The sequence below is a fragment of the Lactuca virosa genome, chromosome 7 (genome assembly GCF_052849685.1).
Source record: "Lactuca virosa cultivar CGN04683 chromosome 7, Lactuca_virosa_CGN04683_v6, whole genome shotgun sequence".
In the NCBI taxonomy this organism is placed as follows: Eukaryota; Viridiplantae; Streptophyta; class Magnoliopsida; order Asterales; family Asteraceae; genus Lactuca; species Lactuca virosa.
The window spans coordinates 161,234,656-161,259,991 of NC_136432.1; the positions used below are offsets into that span (position 1 = coordinate 161,234,656).

General features: G+C 36.5%; 2 protein-coding genes across 2 annotated transcripts; both read right to left on the bottom strand.

Annotated features, from left to right (window-relative positions):
* Nucleotides 1–384: 384 nt before the first annotated feature.
* LOC145127101 (cyclic nucleotide-gated ion channel 4-like) lies at nucleotides 385–3,637 on the bottom strand. Its single transcript, XM_079062354.1, has 7 exons — nucleotides 3,052–3,637; nucleotides 2,204–2,419; nucleotides 1,800–2,116; nucleotides 1,601–1,709; nucleotides 1,267–1,503; nucleotides 1,091–1,177; nucleotides 385–967 (listed from the first exon to the last, which is right to left on the bottom strand). The coding sequence occupies exons 1-7, from the start codon at nucleotides 3,523–3,525 to the stop codon at nucleotides 452–454; spliced, it is 1,956 nt and encodes a 651-aa protein (XP_078918480.1). The 5' UTR covers nucleotides 3,526–3,637; the 3' UTR covers nucleotides 385–451.
* Nucleotides 3,638–9,906: 6,269 nt separating this feature from the next.
* LOC145127269 (uncharacterized) lies at nucleotides 9,907–10,476 on the bottom strand. The gene has a single exon (XM_079062493.1). The coding sequence runs from the start codon at nucleotides 10,474–10,476 to the stop codon at nucleotides 9,907–9,909; it is 570 nt and encodes a 189-aa protein (XP_078918619.1).
* Between the last annotated feature and the right edge of the window lie 14,860 nt (nucleotides 10,477–25,336).

The following is a 25,336-nucleotide window of genomic DNA, read 5'->3' on the forward strand; positions in this document are numbered from 1 at the left end:
ATAATTTATTATGTAGGTGCAACGTTTTATATTTCACCAAAGATGCTCTAAAGATAAAGTGATTACATAAAACAACTACCCATCTTTCGATTTTAGGACGAGTTGCAAGACTGTTAGATTTGAATAGGGTTCGAAACCAACATTATGACAAACTAGGAACATTCGAGAAAGACTTTTACGTATTGGGGACCATATTTTTAGTGTTTCGCAACTCTGAAATTAACAAGTTGTGAGGTTAGTGGTCATTTGGATTATGCATCAAAAAACGATAAAAAATATTTAAATAGGATTTGGAAAAAATGTCATTTTTTTTATTAAGGCTGTCTTAATAAAAAATAGGCTTAAAATGCATGCATTAATTAAAACATAAGTTTAGTGGCCTAATTTTATTATCATATATTTAGTTTACAACTTGGCGTTGCATATGACATATCTATTAAATTTCACGAATTCAAAATTCAAAATCATCTTGATTAGGCTTTGGCGAAGTCAATAGAGCCGTATAAAGTCTTAGCCTATCTTCCCCAAGTGAAGAACACCTAGACAAAGGTCTCCTTGGTCTAATAAACGACAACGAGTCGAGTGTAAGCCTATGCTTGTACCTCCTCCAAGCCAATTGAATCGCAACTGCGGCCCAAGTCCTCCATCCTGGTGAATAATATCTTGCACTCATCTTCACTTTTTCGTTCACAAAAGTGTATCTAAAATGTTGTGTAACATACTTTACATCTTCGGCATCTAGGCCAAAAGCTTCTGTGGTCTCGAGAGTGACTAGTGTTGATGATGATGAAGGTAGTCTTTCAATGAAGGGTCTCTTTAGACACCATGATAAGAGCTCGTCCCCACTGAAGTTTCCTGGGCCTAACATACAACTACTTTTGACACCATCTCGTAGAAATTGGCTACTTTGAAGATGCCCTCGTACTATAAATAACATCCTTTGTACTGAATCTCCCTCTCGAGTAATCTATTATAATTTTATCGTTAAAGAAACCAGTTATCATATGCAAGAAATTGAATTATTATTAATGATCTGAATACATGTAATTAAGGACTAAGAGAAAATTATAACATGTATCAATTAACTTACTATTTCCCCTTTAGTGTAAATAAGGGGCTTAACGCGATCACATATGTTCTCAAGAACTAGGTTGTCCATATGTTGAAATAAAGGTACCTGAGTTAAAGATTGATAAACATTTTAGTGATACTGAAATTACATATATTTTGTTAAGCTAATATTAATATTAATAATGTAATATGTACCTGTCGGACCAAATCCAAGCATAGATGGTACTTGATATCTCTTCGCAGGCCCTCAGGTAGGTTGCGAATCATCTCACACTCATCAACTCCACGCATGGCTGCCCAACTTTTTCTTTCGTAATTTCTTACTCTTTGTCTAAATTCTTGAGGGAGGCGTCTCCTCCTCATCCACCACTCTATGTCTCTCATTTTCAACTGCATTGCTAGTTTCTTTGATGTCGTTGCATGCAAAAACACCTTCACATATGTATATATTTTGACTTTTAAGACTACAGTTACCAAACTAATTTCAAATTAAAGTCTACCACAGTACTACATACACATGTATACTTACCTTAATGTTTCCAATCAACATGGTGACTAAAAGGAGGCCAGTCGTGAGAACAATGATAATGAAAACCACTTCCAACCAATCTGTTGTGCTCTCCAAGTTACCAAATGTACTGTGTTACATGAGTTATATATAACAGAATCAAATTTTTGTGCTTGAAAGACCTAAAAAGATATAATCTAATCTAATCATCTTAGTATACCTGAGTGTCATCAAACCCCAAAATATGGGGAAGAGTATCTTCTCCAATCTGCTCTCGTTGGTAACGAGTTGAACTGTCCATTTATAAGCTCCAAAACTGAAACTGTCGCTATCTTGTAGACAAGTAGTTCTTGTGCTTCTATTCTCACCCCATAAGAGTCTCCACCTGTCTCTTATCACTAGTTTGTTTGTTCCATAATACATGAAGTCTTGACACGTCAATACTCTTGGCATGCATCCATTTGTTTCCATGCATTTCTCCTTCAAGCATCTGGCAGTCCTCTGGGTTCCTAGCAAATACCAACAAGCACCCACAGCCTGCATCAATCATTTGCATGTTGTTGAGACAAGGTCAAGATATATGGTCGAATTAAATCAAACTATTTATCTTGGAAAGGATATTACATGAGAGGCGACAAAATAAGCGATCAAGTTGAGGGCAACTCCCCACCAAACAGTACCAAAAATGTAGACGGAGTGAGTTTGCATGCTTCGTAAGAGGCAAAGAAAGTGATAAATCTTGGGTAGGTATTGGATGAGAAACATGATTAGGAAAATCGTCATCACAACTGTTGTTGAACCTTTTTCTAGCAATCTCGGGATCACTACCCATAATACTACCTGCGATACTCTTTTTTTAGCCCATGAATAAAACCCATGTACTTAATTAACTTTAGCCCACCCAAAAAGAAGAATCGACCATGGAAGAAAATGTTGGGTTTTTTTTAGCCCATGAATAAAACCCACTTATTAGCCCATATTTTTTTAACCCAGCCGAACAGAAGAATCCACCATGGGTTCTTTGTAGGTATAAAAGGCAATGGTTTTATCATAATATATGTTTTGAATTATATTATCTGTGTATGCTCGTAATCTATGGAACAAACTTAAAGAGTTGTATGCTCGTACTCTAGTGAACAACAACTTGTTTTTAATTAACCAAACATAACATAAGAGCGGTAGTGCTCACTTATGTTAAGAATGTAGACAAGCATATGGCCTAAATAAAATGCTATTTGTATGAGCTGTAAACAAAACAAGGCTTATGAAAAAGTTGGTATAATGGAGCTATTTATGGTTTTTGTTTTGTTCATATGTGGATTTTTTGACAACGATTTTTTTTTTTGAAATATTTCTTTTATGTTTAATTATTGATAATTGATTATCGAATTAAATGGAATTTTGGGATTTTTAAATAAAAAGTTATCCAAATTCACTCTGAAATATGTTTAATTAAATTAGGAAAACAGAACCTGGGAAATTGGTAAGACGACGAAGATATCAAGTGAGAAGCGGTTTCTGGCCTCCGTCATCAACCTCGTCAGCAGGTTTCGTACAATCGATTCATCGCTGCTGAACCGGCGTTGGTCTGGTGGAGATGACCTTTTCAACTTGAACCGCAACCATATATTCCACAGGTGCAACGCGTCCGTCACGCACCGGAGCACCGTAACAGTGACGGCGAACCACCCGTCGACGAACAAACACATGCACGACTCGCTAATCGACAGAGTGTAGAAGAAGAGCGGGTCCACGAACAGACCCATTGCACACACCAGCAGGAAAACCCGGTTCCATTCTTGGACCCATGGAGATCTCGGGTCAATTCTTGCTCTCCCACGTGGACTACACACGCTACAAATGTTCTCGTCGTACTCTTTTTCTACTTCTTCTTCTTCATCAGTGGTTTCTGTGTAAGCATCTGAATGTTCATGCCTGGAAGCCATGTTTGCTCACTGTGCGTTTCTGAGAGAGAGAGAGAGAGAGAGAGAGAGAGAGAGAGGAATATATGTACCGAATTTGTTTGGAGAAGAAGACATAAAATTTGTAGCGGTGGGAGAGCTCAGCTACAGAAGCTAAAATGTACTACTTTACTCCTTCTGTTATTTATTGTTGTGTGTCTACGTGTGTATATTTGACACGTATAAAAAGGATGCTATTGGAAAAAAAATTGTTTTACCATATTTCATATGTTGTTTGTCATTTATATTCTATTGAATTGACGATTTCTATTGCTTGTTTAAACGTAGGAACCAGCTGAGATTCTTCGATGTTGTCAATTTCCTTATTTTGTTTTGTTCAATGAAATTTACTGTTTGAAAAGGGTAACCTTGATTAATATTAACGGTGAAAACAAAAAAAAAAAAAAATACAAAATATGTTTATGTTATATCATTATCTTACACTCATTAGCAACCTAATTAAATCAACCATGTACCGAAAAATTATCTCTCTTATACCTACATATAGACATATGCAGGAAAAGACCAATCCGTCCCAATCAATTACACACCACTATAGAGCTGTTTGCTTAAGTCATTTGTAGATAACCCATTTTAACTAGGGGTTGGCTAAAAAGCCAACCCCATTTTAACTAGAGACTACCTACGTCATATGGAATTTGTTGTAGGTAATGGGTCTCTTTTCTAATAATCATATAACTAAAAGGAATGTTCCTATTGAATTTATGGAGTACTTATATAATTACACAATATGTTGTACAAATAAATAATAGGGTGGGATATATATATATATATATATATATATATATATATATATATATATATATATATATATATTCAAACGAGAACAATTCTTGTTATGAGAACAAATGAAAACAAATCTGGACAACTAATTTTTATCGATGGAAGTTAAAATAAATTACTTATTTATCTATTATTTATTTGTATTTAAATGTAAATTACCCAACCATCGTATTTTGTCATTCCGCCAGGAACCACCAGACCACCATCTGAAACCACCGGACCATCGTCAAAAACCGTCGGGTCAGCGTCAAAAACCACCGGACCACCGTCTTGAACCAAAAAACCCGGAGATCTTTTTCTCTCTCTAGCTTTCGTATCTCTCTCTCGTTCGTTCCTATTTTCGTGACTTCGGTCTCAGATCTACGGGCCACCAGACTTTTTTCCAATGTCCTTCTTTAATTTTCAATCTTTGCCTTGCGGTTTAAAGATTGGAAGAATTTTTAAACATCTTATATTGAAACAGGTGGAGAAGACGTGATATGTTAAATCTGGAATTTCTATTCCCAAATCTGAGATGAAATCGATTAGAGCTGACCTTGAAGCTCTTGCTGAAGCATTTAAATATGGAGAAAAGGATGATGTGATGCTAGTAAGGCAACATCAATGGACAAGGTTGTGGGAAACATCTTCATCCTCCTCTTCTACAATTACACAACCGAAACCCTTCCCAGGTCTAATTGAATTATCATTCTTCATTTCTAATTTCTATTTGGGATCAAGCTATATGTTTGTAAGATTACACGAATCCCTAATTTTAATGATTGTTTTACCAAATTCAGTAATTTACCTTGCGACATAGCAACATATGTGAAAACCAACAGATTTCCTATATATGATCTATGCAGGGAAGACAGAATCAGATCTTGTTGTTATAGGGGTGGTACTGTGGACTCTGTTGTGCAGGATTCCTAGCTAGATACGGGAAACATGTTATAGTTCTCGAAAGCCATGATCTACCAGGTGATGTTGCAAGTTCATTTGAAATAAAATAACCTATCCATCTGAAACCAATGAAGCTCCTTCTTTATCCATAATCCCATAGTCAACAGATTTGAATCAAAGAGAATTTGATTAACGAAGAAGAAAGCAAATGGATTTCACGTGATTCCGACCGGCGGTTTGACGGGAAATCGAGTTTTAGTGTTGAAGGTGGGAGGTGTTTCAATGAAGGTTAGAGAGAAAAGAAGAAGAAGAATGGGGAAGAAAGGGTCGGCTAGTAGGGTAAGTGGGTTAAAATCGCGGTCAAACATGGTCAACACCCGGGTCAACAGAAGTCAACACCTCGCACGAACGTTTTCTGGAGTACACACGGTCCGCGTGAGGTGCACTGAAACGGTCTTTAATCTGAGATTTCATGCGGTCGTTTACGTCGAGTATACGCGATCCGTTTATCGGCCACGCGGACGGGACTTCGACCACACGCGGTCCGCGTAAAAAGTTCTGTAATGGCTCCTAATTCCAAAGATGACGTGGTCGATTTCAGGGAACATATGCAGACTGTTTTTGGGCCACGCGGACGATGCGTCTGTTGAGAGAAAAACTTGAGAAACACACTTGAACAAACGTTAGAAAAAGTATATATTGTGGAAATTAAAGTTAATCTCAAAGGACCATAAAGCTCAACAATAATATAAGTTAGAGTTAGATAGTTAGATGATTAGTTGCGGAAAGATAAGGAAATATAAAAGACAGCAAGTATTATATCAAGTATACACTTAAGTTAATTCTTAACAAGGAATGCAATCAGACCAAGTTAGTAAGTGAGATCAAACTTAGTGATTAAGTCTAGAAAAGACTTGCTCTCGAAGAGAGATTACAAGGAGTTACGATTATATTTAAGTGATAAGATAGTAGAGAGAGATGAGTGATAATATTCAAGATGCGTAAGAGAGGCGTTTTCATTGAGAAGTGGAGAACTCTATTTATAGAGTCTCGAAGATTACATACAACCTAATCTGTTTGAGTTGCCACGCAGGGAACTATGGATAAAAGAAAGTACTTAAACAAAAGACAGATATAAGACTGAATCTAAGAAACTAATGACAATGACTGCGGTTGTTGATCTGACTGCGGGGAGAGGATGATTGTGGTTCCATAAGCAACTTCGGATCTCTTTCAGGTTTAAGAGGGTCACTTAATGTTTCAACAGCGTCGAGTACACGCGGTCCGCGTGAGTAGTTATGTAATGGTTCCTAATTGCAATGATGACGCAGACCTCCTGGACGGGTACACTCGAACCATTTGTGGCTCAGCGGATGAAACTGAGAGTACATGCGGACCATTTGTGATCCCGTGAAAAATTCCAAACCTTCGTGCTTGACCAAAACGAACATCGGGGGCTCAAAATTCGACACGCTTTCACTACAAAAAGGAAGAAGAAATGTGAAATGCAGAAAGGATTTATCTAAAACATTTATTCGGAATTAGAAAAGATGAAAACACAATGTTTTCCAAAAATGCCCTTCTTTAACGTCCTTGGCGAGACGTCCTTCCCTCTCGATTTTAGTATACCGGGGCATCCAATTGGATGACATCTAAGACATTTGCATTAAAACCTTCATAGAAAGGTTTCAAACGATGCCCATTGACTTTGAAGATTTACCCCGTTTCTTCACTTTGGATCTCAGCCGCTCTGTGCTCAAAGACTTTTAGCACAACAAATGGACGTATCCATTTTGACCTCAATTTTCTGGGAAATAACTTCAAACGGGAATGGTAAAGTAAGACTCTGTGTCCCGGCTTAAAATGTTTTCGGGTGATGGACTTTTCATCGAACGCCTTGGTTTTCTCCTTGTATATTCTTGTATTCTCATAAGAGTCATTCCTCAATTCTTCTAACTCTTGAGGTTGAAGCTTCCTATGTCTTCCCGCTTCATCAATGTTGAAGTTGCATTACTTGACCGCCCAAAATGCGCGGTGCTCCAATTCTACGGGAAGATGAAATGGTTTTCCAAAGACCAACCTAAATGGATACATGCCTATCGGGGTTTTGTAAGTGGTCCAGTAGGCCCACAAGGCATCATCAAGCCTTAAACTCCAATCATTTCTTGTTGGGTTGACCGTCTTCTCAAGGATAGATTTCACTTCTCGATTCGAAACCTCCGCTTGACCATTTCTTTGAGGGTGGTAAGCGGTAGAGACGCAGTGGGTCACGTTATACTTCCTCAATAAAACTTCCATCATCTTGTTGCAAAAATGTGTCCCTAGATCACTAATCAAAGCCCTAGGCACACCAAATCTCACAAAAATATTAGACTTTAAAAATTCGATAACCGTTTTGGCATCATCCGATCTTGTGGCCTTGGCCTCAACCCATTTTGAGACATAGTCAACCGCGAGCAAAATATAGACGTTGCCAAATGAGACGGGAAATAGGCCCATAAAATCAATCCCCTATACGTCAAAAACTTCACAAACAAGGATTGGATTTTGGGGCATTTAGTTCTTTTGTGAAATGTTCCCCGTCGTTTGGCACCGTTCACAACTTTTACAAAACAAATAACAATCGCGTGACATGGTTGGCCAAAATAGTCCACACTCAAGAACCTTTCTCAAAGTTTGGTTAGGTCTGAAGTGTCCTCCACAAGCAAATTCATGACAAAATTGCAAAATAGATTGATGTTCTTGTTGGGGTACACATCGCCAAATAAGTTTATCGGGACAATGGTTCCACAAATAAGGTTCATCCCACACGTAATATTTTGCATCACTTTTCAATTTATCTTTTTGAGCACGTGTGAATGTGTCGGGATACCTTTTCGTGACCAAAAATTTAACGATATCAGCATACCAAGGAATAGATTGAGTAAGGGAAAAGAGATGCTCATCCGGAAACTCCGGAAACTTGTCCCGCAACGGGAAAGGAGTCTCATTTGAAGTGATCCGGCTTAGATGATCGGAAACAAGGTTTTCACATCCACTCTTGTCCCGAATTTCCAAATCAAATCCATGCAATAGTAGGATCCACCGGATGAGTTTGCATCTTTCTTCGTCATCAAGTATTTGAGGTCCACATGATCCGAATACACAATAACTTTGGTACCAAGTAGGTATTGCCTAAACTTCTCCAAAGCGAACACTATGGCCAATAGCTCATTTTCCGTGGTAGAGTACTTTCTTTGAGCGTTGTCTAGTGTCCTCGATTCATAGTAGATCACATGGGAGGCTCTTCCATTCTTTTGACCCAAAACGGCGCCATATAGCATAGTTGCTTGCATCACACATGATCTTAAAGGGGAGATCCTAATTTGGTGCTTTCATGATAGGAGCGGATGTAAGCAACTCTTTGAGCTTGTCGAAAGCTTCTTTGCACGCCTCATTGAACTCGAAATCAACATCCTTTTGCAAGAGTTGGCACATTGGTCTTGTTATCTTCGAAAAATCCTTGGTGAACCTTCGATAGAATCCGACATGACCTAAAAAAGAACGAACATCCCGAACACAAGTCGGGTAAGGTAAGCTTTGAATAACATCAATATCTACCTCGATTCCTTTCTTTGACACAATGTGACCCAAAATAAGACCTTGACTCACCATAAAATGACATTTTTCAAAATTTAGAACCAAATTCGTTTCAATGCATCTTTTCAAAATTTTGGTGAGATTGGTCAAACATTCTTGAAAAGAGTTTCCATACACCGTAAAGTCATCTATAAAAACTTCAATTATGTTTTCAACATATTCCAAAAAGATACTAACCATAAAAAGTTGGAAAGTGGCCACGGCGTTACATAATCCAAATGGCATTCTCCGGTATGCAAAAGTGTCAAATGGACATGTGAAAGCTGTCTTTTCTTGGTCTTCCGGTGCCACCTGGATTTGGTGAAAACCGGAATACCCGTCTAGACAACAATAGTGATATTTCCCGGCCAACCTTTCTAGCATTTGGTCAATAAAAGGCAATGGAAAATTATATTTTATTGTGTTTGCATTGAGTTTGCAGTAGTCAATACATACTCTCCACCCATTTTGCACATGGGTGGGGACCATTATACCTTTGTTGTTCTCGACCACCGTGATTCCTGTCTTCTTTGGCAGCACTTGCACCGGGCTCACCCACTTGCTATCCGAGATTGGATAGATCATCCTCGCATCAAGAAGCTTCAATATTTCTTTCTTCGCAACTTTCATCATAGGTGGATTCAATCTTCTTTGTGCATCCCGACTCGGCTTGCATTCATCCTCCATCAAGATCTTGTGCATACAAGTGGAGGGGCTCAATCTTTTAATATCCGCAATCGTCTAACCCATTGCTTCTTTATGTTCCTTCAACACCTTGAGGAGTTGCTCTTCTTCACATTCGGTTAAATGAGTTGAAATGATAACCGGAAGATTCTCGTTGTTTCCCAAGTATGCATACTTCAAGTGTTGAGGTAGGACTTTCAACTCTAGTTTCGGTGGTTGAACAAGGGAGGATGGCAATCTTGTGTGAGTTTGAGGTAATTCAATTTGCTTCACACTGAATTGAGTAGTTTTCTTGATCTAGAAATTGTTAACCAATCTTTCAACTTCCGGGTCTAATGAGTAGAGCTTCAACTTCTTGGCTAATTTTCCACAATCAAATCATTTGCTCAAAATCATCTCCAACATGTCACCATTAGACAACTCATACAATTCTTGGTTTAATGATTCAACAACATCAATAAAATACAACGATGAAACATCACTAGGATATCTCATAGCATCGTAGATATTAAAACTTATTACTTCCCCATCAAACTCCATTATTAAGCTACCCGCATACACATCAATCTTTGTTCTAGTCGTCTTCAAAAATGGTCTCCCAAGTAAAATTAGAGCCGACTTGGAGGACACTTGTTCTTCTAGATCAATCACATAGAAATCCGTCGGGAAGACCAATTGGTTTACTTGCACCAAAACATCTTCTAAAACACCTCTAGGGAAGACACTTGATTTATCCGCAAGTGAAATTATGACACCAGTTTCACTTAAAGGCCCGACATTCAATGATTCATACATCGAATAGGGCATGACATTGATAGAAGCACCAAGATCAAGCATGGCACTACTAAAAGTGACATCCCCAATCTTGCAAGGAACCGTAAACATTCTCGGATCTTTGCACTTGGGTGGAAGTTTCCTTTGTAAAACCGCGGATGCGTTTTCATTCATTGAGATTTTCTCATTTCCCTTCAATTTCCTCTTGTTGGTACAAAGTTCCTTCAAGAATTTTGCATATCTAGGAATTTTTTTGATTGTATCAAGTAAAGGGATGTTTACTTCCACCTTTCAGAAGGTGTCCAAAATCTCTTTCTCCTCCATATTCTTCTTTGAAGTTGCAAGTCGGGAGGGGAGTGGCGGTTGAGTGGCTATCGGTGTCACTAGAGGAATAGTCTTCTTTGGAACTCCGGCTTGTGCATCATTCTTGACTATAGGATCCTCAATGGGAATGATCTCTATTTCTTTCCTCATCTTCCCTTGACTTATTCTTTAAACTATTCTCTCCGGTTTGTTTACCACTTCTCAAAGTCACTACATTGACATTTGGGTTCTTTTCGGTTTGAGAATGTAATTTGCCACGGGACTCCATCTTTCTTATAGATGTAACTATATCTCCCATCTGTGCTTCAAGGTTGGAGATACTAGTCCTTGTCTCTTTTTAAAATTGTTGGGTACTAGTGGCTAAGGATTTGACAATGTCTTCAAGAGACATTCCGGAGCTACTTGGTTGGGATTGAGGAGGTTGTTGGTGATGATGTGGAGGGTGTGGTTTGGATTGATAGTGTGGTGGTTGTGGGTGTTGGTAATGAAGTTGTTGTGGTGGGTAGGAGGGTCTAACCAAAGCATTTTGGGGCAATGGTCTTGGATTGTAGCTCATATTGGGATTTGGCTTCCAACTTGAATTGTAAGCATTTTCGTAACCAGATGGTTTATTGTGGTAATTTTGGAATTCTCCCGTGGCATTCATGTGTTCCGCATCTTCTTGGAGAATGGGACACATATACGTAGGATGTCCCATTGTTGCACATATTCCACAAACCATCACTTGTAGAGTTTGTCCCATGGCTAGCTTTTGAACAACGGAAGTTAAATATTTTATTTGAGACTCTAGGTTCGATGTCCCCACTTCATTGACTTTTTTAGTGTCTCTCTTCATATCTTGGCATGGGCCAAAATGTTGTGAATTTGCGGCTATGGTGTTGAAGAGTTGTCTTGTTTGTTGTGGAGTTTTGCAAAAGACATCTCCACCACTTGAGGCATCAACTAGTCTTCTCTCCATTGGCAACAATACCTCATAGAAGTGTTGAATGAAGAGTTGTTCCGGGATTTGATGTTGTGGACAACTATAGCACAAGTTGTTGAACCTCTCCCAATAGTCATGGAAAGTCTTATTTTGACCTTGGCGGATTCCACAAATCTCATTTCTAAGACTTGAGACTCATGAAGCTGGACAGAACTTGTCAAGAAAAGTTCTTGCCATGTCGGTCCATGAGTTGATTGACCTTGGGGGAAGATAGAATAACCAATCTTTTTCTCTATCGACGAATAAAAAGGGGAATGCCCTTAATTTGATTTGGTCATCGGTTGACCCTTGTAGCTTCATACTAGTGAAAATAATGTGGAACATCTTCAAGTGATAATGAGGGTCTTCATTCTCTAATCCATCAAAAGTTAGAAGGTGATGGACTAAACTTGACTTCAATTCTGAACCTCCTTCCAAAATGGGGTAATTCATACCGGTTGGAGTTTGGGTAACATCGGTTTCCATCATTTGCCTCAAGGTTCTTTTGGGAGCTTCTCCGTCGCCCCCCATTACGATTAGTTCTATGATGGGTGGATTTTATTGCAAGGGTGGTGTTTCGGGAATTTCTTGGCGAGGGTCGGGGCTAGAATCGGGTTCCGTATCACTTGATGAAGAGGTTTCAACCTCTGGATCCGCGTGAGGATTTGAAGTTTGACCATGTTCTATTCTTTTTTCCTTCGCCAAACGTCTTGCTTCTTTTTCAATTTCCGGGTTATAAATCAAAGAACCTGTACCTTTGAGATCTAGGCATGGAGAAACAAATTGATTAAAATAAACCAATCCCTGGCAACGGTGCCAAAACTTGGTGGTTGTCGAGGCCAACAAAATAAATACCCTAAATATTACACACTAAAATAGTGTATAGCGGGAAAGGGATCGTATCCACGGATATTGGTTCAATTTAAATCTCTATGTAAATCATTTGTTCAAGTACTTATAAAACAAGAGTAAAAGTAAAATGGGGGGTTTTAATCTTTTTGATTGCTCGAGAAAATTAAAACTAAGCTAGAATGTAAGTATGACAAGTAAACAAGTAAATAATTTGGTTAAGTTCAATGAAGTAAAGTTGGTTGATTTTGGGATACACCACATGGATGACATAGTTGACTTATCATTAGACTAAATGGAACAACACTTGTGAATTAATTTAACTTGGCTATAGCAATTCAGAAGCACAAATTACTTCAACTCTTCATTGTTATTAAAATGGTTAGAGGAGCTCTTAACACATTCCCTTAATTAAAGTCACAAAATCAATGAAGCATATAATCTTGTGAAAAGCTTTAAGTTCTAAGAGTTACCAAGTCCAAAAGATAATCAAATGCTTACATTATCATTATGGAGGAAACATTTCCATGGTTTAAATGAAATGAAAACAAACATAGAAACCATTTGTTTCTTACTAATTTGAGGGTCCATTACTTGACCAAGAAATTAGTCAACAAAAATAAGCATTCATTCATCAAAGCTCGTGATCAAGGATAAATAAACACAAGAATATGTTTGACTAGAAAACATTTCCATAAACTTCAAACACAAGATAGCATAAGTCTTCAAAACAACCAATCATCCATGGGCTAAACCCTAATAAAGCAAATATAAGTCTAGCCAAGCATGGCCAAAATAAAAGAAATGCAAGATAGTTTAGAGGTACCAAACATAGTTCAAGATGAAAAGATGAAAGAAATTACACCAATCTTCTAAATCTTCAATTTCTTCCAAGACCTTCTTGAGAGCAAAAACAATTGTTCTTGAGAGTGTTGTTGTTGAACTCCATTCAAAATCTTCAGTAAAACGGGGCTTATTTCCGGATCTAAAAGTTGGCCAAAAGTAATCCACCAACCTTCCCAAAGTAGAGACTCATGCCAAAAACTCGAATCCTTCACAGCACGATCCACGCGGACCGCGTGGGTCTCGCTGAATGGGTACCTTAGCCCATTTAACTAATACACCAGCCCAATCTTTTCATTAATATTTCAGCCCATTTCCACAATATCTTGGGAGCCCAATTATGCTTTTCCAAAGCCTTCAAAGATGATCCAATGCTCCTTTAATCTTCCTTAGCTCGATTCCTCGTCGTCTCGTCATCATTCTCGTCCAAAAAGTAAGTCCAACTCGCTTTCTTGTTTATATTGAAACTAACCCCAATCGCACCACTTCAATTCCACAAGAAAATCGCAAGCGTCCAATAGTCCCACACTCCTTCCATACCTCCAATGACAAATAGTCTTCGGTAAATCCTGCAATTACGCTCAAAAGACTGGAAAGCACCCGATAAAGGAGAAAAATAACAAAAAGAGAAAATATGCATGGAGATTAACTAAAATGAGATGGTTTTAACTAAAAATAAACTAATAAAAGAAGTAATAAAATGAAACTATCAATTTCTCTTACAGAAGAGTTGAAAAAATCAACTACAAGCCAACCAATTGCTTGCTGAAAAGCAAAAACAAGAAGTTGAAACAGAGAGAAAATGTTCAGCAGAGCTTAAAGAAGCAATGCAAATAGCAATGGAGGGTCATGCACGGATGCTTGAACAGTATGTTGATTTAAAGGAGAAACATATGAACATGCTAATAAGGAAACAAAGAATTCAAGATGGAATTAAAGATGTGAACAAACCAGTAACGAAAGCATTCCCCAACAAGGGTAAAATGGTCAAAACACCATAAAAGTACTCCACATCAGCCAAGAGAGCAGCAAGCAAACTGGTAAATATGTTTTACCCAAGACAAACATGTAGATTTTCATATTTTTTGTTTACAACATTATAAATATGAGTAGAATATTATGCAAACACAACTTGATTCATCTTCAATTTTTACCATGTGTAATAGACTTAAGATTTGTCTCACCTATATAAATTCAATCATAGTTTATCTTTGGGAAATATGTTAAACACCGTTGAGTACAAGAACAAGTACTCTGAGCTAGGGGTGAGCATTTGGACCGAACCGAACCGGATCGGATCGGACGGGACCGGCTCTTGGACCGGACCGGTTATGGAGAATATTGTGGACCGTGGACCGGACCGGATGAGTCATGTCCTTGTCCGTGTCCGGGTCCGGGTCCAGGTCCGGGTTTCCCGGTTCTTGGACCTATTTGGACCGGTACAACTTTAATTGCATAGAGTACAAGTCGTTAAAATAAGTTTTTGGGTTTGATAGAACTCATTAAAACAAATATGTTATTAGGTTTGATATGATACAACCTGTAAAAATGATTACGTTTCCGTTTCATGCATAACTAATCTACCTTGATGTTATAATATTATAACTTGCAAAATTAACTTTCTAAATAAAAGCAACTAACATACAAATCAAGTTCACCAATATCCCTTTCATATGATTTATCTGTCAAAGATACATAAAATTCAGAATTATAGTCTAAAATAATAGTTAAAAAGATGAAATATTTCAGCTTTGATAGCTCAACTTTGAAGGATTGTAACTCACTGAATATAATACCAAAATCAACAAAATTATAGTCTAAATTCATCTACAAACTGTAAACTAAATGTTGGAAAAAACCGCAGGTCAATCCGACTTAAAACCAATGAGTTATGGTTGTTTAAAAATTTTAACAGATTACAAAATTTTAAAAATTTTGCTGAAAAACTGAAAATTTTCAGCTTTGATAGCTCAACTTTGAAAGACTGTAACTCATTGAATGTAATACCAATATCAACAAAGTTATAGTCTAAATTCATCTAAAAACTGTAAATTAAACGTTGGAAAAAAACTCGTCTCAATCCGACTTAAAATGAATGAGTTATGGTTGTTTAAAAATTTTCACAGATTACAAAATTTTTAAAATGTTGCTGAAAAGCTGAAAATTTTCAGCTTTGATAGCTCAACTTTGAAAGACTGTAACTCATTGAATATAATACCAAAATAAACAAAATTATAGTCTAAATTCATCTAAAAACTGTAAATTAAACATTGGAAAAAACCGCGTGTCAATCCGACTTAAAACGAATGAGTTATGTTTGTTTAAAAATTTTCACAGATTACAATTGTTTTTTAAATCGGGTCCAACCAGTTCTAAACCCGGTAAAAACCGGACCGGACCAGGAAAAAAACAATACCGGTTTTGATGGATTCCTAAAACCGAGAACCGGCCCGGGGGTCCAAAAAAACGGTCTGGTCCGGTCCGGTTCACCGGTCTAGCCCGGTCCACCGGTCCAAATGCTCACCCCTACTCTAAGCATTTGGATTTCTTCCTAATGCTTGATTTAGAGGGAAAAGTTCAGATTCTTCAATTGATGCCAAAACCATGGATGTTCTAGCATTCTTTCACAGGTTTTTCATTGTTTTTTAGGTGCAAATTCTTTCACTATTGATTTATTTCTATAAAAATATCTCATTTTTTGAAACTTATGTTACAGATTTAAAGCACTTCATAAATGAGTGAAGAAATGATCAATGAAAACATTGAAGGAAAGTATGAAAAATTAGGAGTTGACAGGTATGCTGATATTCTGTTTGACTATGAACGATTCATCAATTATAATGTTGTTAATAAAAGTCTTGCTATTACTGGTGCTTGATTTTTGCTAAATTGTTTTCTATTTAACATTTTTACAAATAAACTCAACAGGGTTTAGCATGATACAACTATTCCATTTAAGGACATTATAGAACGATTCGAGGAATGGATGACAAAACATAACATGTGCTTTTGTGTTGTTTTTACCATTACCCTTGTTGGGGAGTGCTTTTGTGCATATGTTAATATTGATATTGCTTTTGTGCAAAAGTTTGACAGGAGGTTACTTCCTGCAAATATATATATATATATATATATATATATATATATATATATATATATATATATATGTGTGTGTGTGTGTGTACGAGCATAATGCTTTTTTTTTTGCATAAATAACAAGTTAACTTTCTCTATAACCAATACAACCATGCTTTCTTGTAATTAAAAAACAAATGATCAAGCTAAAAGGAAATTGACAACTGAATTTGATATTTTTTTCTATAAGTCTATAAATTTAACACTTGTCTTCTACTTTGACTTGGTATAGGTTCATGAGAATAAAGCAGAGAATTGTGAACCAGATTGGTGCAAATTGTAACACCCATAAAATTGTGCCAAATTAAAACATTTTAATCATTCAAAAACCATTACTTTCATACAACTCGTTTTCAAAATAGTTTAAACATTAGAGTATCCCCCAGAACCATATCATATAAATCATAAAACATGAGGAGCGGTACGATCACGCCTTCGCCTTGCCACGATCTCCTGAAGTACCTGAAACAATACACTGAAACTGTAAGCCCGAAAGCTTAATGAGTTACCCCCAAAATACCAACCACACATATCATACTCACAACATATCATAAATAGAACAGCCATGCACATCGGGTCTACTGTGTAACTGGTCCGCCCGCACCGGGCCTTCAGTCCACCTGGTCCACCCTCCGAGTCTAGCCATGTACGTCGAGTCTACAGTGTGATTGGTCCGCCCGTACCGGGCCTTCAATCCACCTGGTCCACTCTCTGAGTCTACAGTATGACTGGTCCGCCCGCACTGGGCCTTCAGTCGGCCTGGTCCACTCTCCGAGCCTCGGCACGTCTGGTCCGCCCTCTTGGGGCCTTCAGCCTATCCGGACCGCTCGCTGGGCCTTCGGAACATCCGGTCTGCTCTAGGTATGTTGGCCTACAGCACAAAGCAGGACCCGCCTCAACCCAACCCCCGTCAAACAACCATGTGCACATACAACAATTAATCACATAACAATCCTCAACCAGACAAACGGTCTAACAGATCACATAGCATATCAACATCCTAACCAGGATTCCGACCTAACCGGTCACTAGCATAACATTACCCTATATCCCGGGTACCGACCTTAACCAGGTCACTAACATAACACCATCCTAAATACCAGGATGCAGATCTAGCAAGACAATAACATAACAAACAATACCCGGATTTCCATCCGATAAAGGGCCGGCCTTGGTGCCGTAGACCCTGTCGATATAGTGAGGATAACTCACCTTGCAACTGTCGAAATCCTGCAAATCTCTGACCGCTCACTCACCGGGACTCCCAACTATCACATCATAATCACCAAGTTAGAATCCAACATGACTTTCTACGCCAAGGGCCCACAACACTCATTAAGTCCATTATCCTCTTATTGGGCCAAGACCCAAAACCAAATCCTCATGCAAAGCCCAATATTGGCCCAATTTACTAAATTGGGCCCACCTCACCAAATGGGCCTAGATCCAAGGTCCATAATAATTATTGGGTCTAAATTACTCCATCCATAATGTTTAGTCACGGCCCAAGCCCCACTAGCCCATAAACAGCCCAATCACTTAAGGCCCAAAATCAAAAACCCAACAGAGGGAGTACGCTGGGCGTACCCCTCTTGGTACGCTGGGCGTACTTCGATTCTCGCGGACTGGGAACGGGACACTGACCCACTACGTTGGGCGTACATCAGCTTACGCGGGGCGAAATCTTGCTGAACTAAAATCCTTCCATGTGCTTAATGGCTTAAGCACTTAAGCCCATATGCCAGATCTAGTGACAAAAAGGGCCTAGGACTCATGAAGTCTTAATCTTTATCCTTTTGGACGTCCATAAAGCTCTTAACTCAAGGTCTTAACCCATTAAGACCTTCCTACTTCTTACATGGGACAACCAAAGCCATTGGGACCTCATTTTTCTTACTCAAGACCTCTCCAATGGTCTGAAAGGACAACTCATCTTAACCAAAACACATCATGTATCATAATGGGGGTTTTTGGGACAAGAATGTGGTCAAAACTTCACCACACTTAGATCTATACAAAATAGATGTCAAGCAAGAAGCTTTATACCTTTAGGAGCTCTTAAACCACCAGAAAACTTCAGATCTACACGCTGGCCTTCTTCCTCTACTCACTAGATGCAACACCTTCTTCTCAAAACACTCCAAATTCACTTCAAAAGTTCACACACTTAAGAAGTTGGCTAGGGTTTGGGGAAAACGGCTCTAAACAGTGAAGGCTAGGGTAAGGGAGGGTTATGAGCTCTTAAAGTTGTTTAAATAGCCTCCACACCCGAAATATTAGGGTTTCAAGATGATAGACGTACGCTGGGCGTACGTCGAGGGACTCCCGCGTTCATTTACTCCATTACGCTGGGCGTACATCCAACTTACGCTGGGCGTACCCAGCCAAACACGTGCATGCATGCTTGGCATGCATGGGACCCCTTTGCCAAACTTCCCCCCCCCCCCCCCCCCCCTTAGGGACCATTGATGCCAATATCTTTAATTTACAATATCTCCTCTATCTTAAGTCCGTTCCCGACGAACTTTATATCCACGTAAAGGTGGCGAGAAGCCCCACGCTTCTAGCAACACACCCCGGTTCGAAACCTTCTCGAATGAAACCCATTGCTCATAAAAGACCGAAACGCCCTTACTCTTGATCTCGGAAATTCATAAATAAATACTTTTAGAACGGGGCGTTACACAAATCATGCTACTTTGACTTGTTGTAAGTTCATGAGAATAAAGCAACGTAAGAAGGTTTGCCCATGCTATTTGTCCATCAGGCAATACATAGCTTCATCATGCAATCCACACGTAAGTTTACTTTTTGCCAATTTGTGATTTTATTCTATTATCCTATTACAAATTAGTTTCCCTTTTACCTTTTTGTAGTAAAAGTTAACAATGATTTTAAAAATCAATATTGTTCATTCTTTATATTAAAAATGTTAATATTTTTTTATAATTTTAAAATAATAAAATATTATTATATATAATAATACTTTATAATACAAAATTGGTTTAGATCTGATTCTTAATAGGTGTAAAATTTATATTTAGTTGGATTGAATGGGTGGAAGATAGAAAAGTTAGTTTTTTAGTTCATACTTTGATTGCATTTACTTGTTGATAAAAAAATATGCATGAGAAAGATAAGTGAACCGAGAATGCGAAAATGAATATTGTCCATTTTAATCATATGTGATTAAGTACATATAATCACATATGACTAAATATATGAGAAAAATTATTGAATTGAGAACGCAAAAACGATTTTTTTTCCATAATATGTGATTAAATAAAGATATTGGCATGCGATTAAATACACGACAAAAATTATTGAATCGAGAACGCAAAAACGAATCTTGTCCATATAAATCATATGTGATGAAATAATTATAATCACATGTGATTAAAGACATGAAAAAAATATTGAATCGAGAATGCGAAAACGAATCTTATCCATATAAATTCTATTTTATTAGCTACACATAATCACATGTGATTAAATACATGAGACAACTATTGAATCAAAAACACGAAAACGATTTTTTTTCCATATAAATCATATGTGATTAGATACATATAATCACATGTGATTATATGTATCCAATCACATATGATTTATATGGACAACATTCGTTTTCGCATTTCCGACTCAATAAATTTTGTCAGGTATTTTAATTATATTTATCTAATCACATATGATTTATATGGACAAGATTCGTTTCGCGTTCTCAATTCAATAGCTTTTCTTTGCTAATAATAATCACATATGATTAAATACATATAATCACATGTGATTAAATAACCAAAAACAACTAAGGAATCAATAACGTGAAAACAAATCTTGTCCACATAATACACATGTGGTTAAATAGATATAACAACATTCAATTAAATACACGAGACAAACTATTGAATCGAAAACATGAAAATAAATATTGTCCACACAATTTAGATGTGATTAAATACATATAATCACATATGATTATATGTATCCAATCACATATGATTTATATGGACATGATTCACTTTCTCGTTTTCGATTCAATAATTGTTCTCGTGTATTTAATCAAATTTTATTATATTCATCTAATCACATATGGTTTATGTGAACAACATTTATTTTCGTGTTGTCAATTCAATAATTGGTCTCGTGTATTTAATCAACTTTAATCACATGTGATTAAATATATCTAATCATATGTGATTATATGTATTTAATAACATATGGTTTTTATGATCAAAAAAGAATATTGTCTATATAAATCATATGTGATTAGATACATATAATCATATATGATTACATACACGAGAACTATTGAATCAAGGATGTTAAAACAAATCTTGTCTACATATATGATTAAATAGATATAATCATATGTGATTATATGTATCCAATTACATATGATTTATGTGGAAAAGATTCATTATCGTGTTATCGCTTCAATAATTGTTCTTTGTCAACTTTAATCATATGTTATTAAATACATCTAATCACATATGATTTATATGGCAAAAGAGAATCTTGTCTATATAAATCATATGTGATTAGATACATATAATCACATGTGATTATATACACGAGAACATATAAATCATATGGTTATGGTGGCAGGTGGTGGTGGTAGTTGAGGATGTGGTGGCGGTTGAGGTGTGTGGTGGTGGTGGTGGTGGCGGGTGGTGGTGATACGTGGTGGTGGTTGCGGGTGGTAGTGATGGTGGCGGGTGGTGGTAATGAAGGTGGGTGGTGGTTATGGTGGGGATGATCGCGGGTGGTGGTGGTGGTGATCGGTGGTGGTGGCGGGTGGGTGGTGGTTGGTGGTGGTGGTGGGTGGTAGCAATGCATGGTGGAGGTGGATGGTGGTGATAGGTGGTGGTGGTGGTGGGCGGTGTTGATGGGTGGTGGTGGTGGGCGGCCTTGATGGGGGTGTTGGTGGTGGTGATGTGTGGTTGGTTGTGGCGTGTGGTGGTAGTGATGGGTGGTGGTGGTGGGTGGTGGATTTGAGTGGTGGTGACGGTCGATGTGGGTGGTGGTGGTGGGAAGTGGTGGGTAGTGGTTATGGTGGGGGCGGTGGTCACGGTCGGTGGTGGTGGTTGGTGGTGGTGGTGGGTGGTGGTGGTGGTGATGGGTGGTGGTGGTGGGTGGTGGTAACGATCGGTATGGGTGGTGGTGAGGTGGGTGGTAGTGGGTGGTGGTAATGGGTTGTGGTGGGTGGTGAGCGGTGTTAGTTAGATGATTTTAATTGTTTTTACTTATTTTGGATTTATATTAATATTATTTGATGATTCTAATTAAAAAAATTTGTGTGGTCAAAATTTGTTCTCAAATGTTTAGCAATAAGAAATGTTCTCGATTGAACACTATATATATATATATATATATATATATATATATATATATATATATATAAACAAAGAGAGAGAGAGAGAGAGAGAGAGAGAGTTAGGTTCATGTGAGACGGCCTAATTTTGTGAGACCGTGAGACGCAATCCTAGCCACTCATTTTCTAGATTAAAAAAACATTTTTAAAATGCAAATTGAAAATTTTCGAAATTTTTTTTTCAAATGTTATTTTCGTCATTTATATTTTCCAAAAACAATTTTAAAAAAATACCAAAAAAAATACCATTTTTTACATATTTTGGTAAAATATTAGAATATTTTACACATCTGACAAATCTAGTAGAATATTCTAACATTCTAAAAATCACACTAGAATATTTACAGTGTAATATTCTAGTAAAATATTTCACGTATTTTTCAAAAAAAAAAACGGTGATTTTTTTATTTATATTTTAATTTTTTTTATGTAAAAAAGTGACGAAAATAATAATTAAAAAAAGAATTTTAGGATTTTTATTTTTATTTTGCATTTTAAAATTATTTTTAAATTACGTCTCACGGTCTTACAAAATTAGTATGGTCTCAAATGAACCTGAACCTCTCTCTCTCTCTCTCTCTCTATATATATATATATATATATATATATATATATATATATATATATATATATATATATATATATATTCTAATAAATGAATAGTTTGAATATTCTTTTACCATGTGTCATGTAGATATATTAGACAACTCATTTCAAAATTCAAATTTGTATTTTCTAATTATATGTTAAATTTGAAGTTATAATAACTTTAAAATTTTGATATATCTCTTAATTAATAATTTATCTAAAATGATTGATTAATAATTATAAATTTTTATTATGAAAGTTTAATTAATTTTATAAACCGTGATTCCCACGGCTTATAAACTGGTATATATATATATATATATATATATATATATATATATATATATATATATATATATATATATATATATATATATATATATATTTGAAGATGTGTTCAGAAAAGAATATCTCAACTAACAATAATTGTTCCTCCTGCATTCCAATGAAAACAAAAGAGTGAAAATTAGAGACAAAATTAAAGGTTATAACAGCAACCACAATTAATATATATCATTTGGGGATTCGATCGGTTTTCAAATTAAAAGTGTTACCATGTTTTGGTTAGGAAAAAACGATGTTGGTAGTGGGAGGCGACGAAGACGAAGATAAGGTTTATGGAGATAAAGTAAATACATTGGTAGTTTTCTTGAAGAAAGGCACAGAGGTGGAGTAAATCCATTAGTTGTAGAGGTAATAGAAAAAACGGAGGACATGTTGATGTAGATCACTGTAATTCCATACGGCTTCAAACCACCTAATATTGGGTCGGCTCAATACCAGACACTATTAATAAGGCAACACCCAAATTAATATGTTTAATAATTTATTAACTACCTTACAAATAATTACTCGATCTCCATGATCAAATATGTCCTGCTTAAAAGATTTGCAGAATACAAACAAAACTAGATTATGACCCGCGTAAAACGCGGAGAACATATAAAAATATTCATATAAAGGTATGAAAAAGTTGGCACTATAAAAAAAATAGAGTAACAGAAACAGATTTAGTATTATTGGTAACATTGAAATGTCTGAAAAAAAAACAATGAAACACTTGAATATCTATAATCGTTGAAGGATATCTTTGTAGACATAACTTTTTATTTTATTAGTTGGACGACCTCTCTCGTCGTATATGAGTACTTTCAATCATTTTTCACTTGTGACACGAGAAACAAAAAACATATAACTGACAATGAGTAAAGACGGACCTACGCAAGTATAATCCAACATTTGATAATTATTGTCATTAACTTTTGTTAATGGCCAGAACAAAATAAACAACTATGGAGAATTGCCTCCGCTAAAAACAGATTGAGATTCTTTTATTAGACAGAGTTAACTTCATGCAAGGTATATAAGTAGTCTCGTTGAAGAATCTAGCATATATGACTCAGTCTTCAATGACGTGTCTTCAAATCCTAACAATATGTAACCTAGTACCATTGCATAGTCCTTTGGTTTATTTGATATTACGAACTAACATGACTGGAACACCTATTTTTAGTGTAAGTTTATGGTTGGAAATTCTAGACGCCTTAAAACCATTCAACACAACTGAAGAGTAGATTGATTCCTCAAAAAAATCTGGTAACTCTATCTCACATAAAGAGTTTGAACTCATATATGTTTTCCCTTCATCTTTCATCAATCCTAAAATGTAGTCATTGGTAGCATCGAATTCTTCATTTGTAGGTACCAAAATAGCTTTATATTGAAAATATGATGGATCATCAAGATGGTTTTCAAATGATGAATAAATGGTGGATACAATTGAATGAATATGGTCACCTGTAGAGCGAACAACAACGTCTTCTGGAAATTCAATTTCAACTTCACCATCATTAGGGCCACCAGTATTACCTTCACTAATTTTAAGAATCCACTCATCAAATGCTTTTGTCTCATCCAAATCATTAGTTAGACAACCAAACTAAAGCCTCATGTTTACGGTTAAACGTAAAAGTTTACATTCACGCCATAATTTAACAGGGCAAGCTAAACAATTTACGATATACCTAAATAATCAAATGCATATCAACTCGATAACATTAATTGAAAATGTTCAAGGTTTAACATTGGAAGTTTGATGTACAATTTAGGAATTGATTTTAGATTTATTATAGTTCAAAGTTCATTGTCTGTTTTGGATGATTACTCAAATTACATTGCTAATCTCAGTGGGGGTCACTAATATGGTTGATGGTCTGATCTTGGTCGATGTGATGTGTTCTTCTCAATCATGAAATCAATGTGGATAGTCCGCAGACCATGTGCTGAGTAACACCTAAGTGAAGCATTTTAACATATTTAGAACAACATAAATCCATTACCTTGCATGAGATAGTTGGGTAGGGCCAATCAACTATTACAGGAAGACCTTATTACAGTAACTTAAGAACATTAGGTTATGAATATGCAACATTGTTTTGTATATTGATCACATTCTTTCTGGTAAAAAAATCATTCAAATGTTTCCTGGTAATGATCATTAGAAAGTACAAAACATGTCAAATAACATTTTAGCTTTATTACATCTCGAAGTTATTTCATATGCTATTTTGAGAGCACCTAAATGGTGTGTAAGCTACTAAAATGAATAAAGATTTTGAATAAATTGGGTTAGTCAAAACTGAGTTTTTCTTTTTCTTGTTCGGGTTGTCATATCAGAATTTTATCCTTTCCCGAAAAGATTTCTCCACATATGTTCATCAAGGTAGGCTTTCAAGGAATCTACCTGCGGTTAAAGAATTCCAAAAAAAAGTTATTTTTTAAAAGTACGATGCTATTAATGAATTTTTTTGCAAAGTTCAACGCTATTAATGAAATTCACTTCGAGAACACTGTCCTGCAAATGAGCTTCAATGTTGGAAAACATGAAACGTTTTAATATCATCTAAAAATATTCCAAAATAATATTTTTTTAAGTACAAATGTCGTTAATAAACTTTTTTTTT

What these genes read in the sequence shown, in the direction of transcription:
- LOC145127101 (XM_079062354.1), bottom strand. Translation starts at nt 3,525, where the DNA reads ATGGCTTCCAGGCATGAACATTCAGATGCTTACACAGAAACCACTGAT. An exon ending in TCGTCTTACCAATTTCCCAG is followed by an intron (nt 2,420 to 3,051) that starts GTTCTGTTTTCC and finishes AGAGTATCGCAG; the next exon opens with GTAGTATTATGGGTAGTGAT. An exon ending in GCTTGGATTTGGTCCGACAG is followed by an intron (nt 1,178 to 1,266) that starts GTACATATTACA and finishes TCTTTAACTCAG; the next exon opens with GTACCTTTATTTCAACATAT.
- LOC145127269 (XM_079062493.1), bottom strand. Translation starts at nt 10,476, where the DNA reads ATGAATGAAAACGCATCCGCGGTTTTACAAAGGAAACTTCCACCCAAG.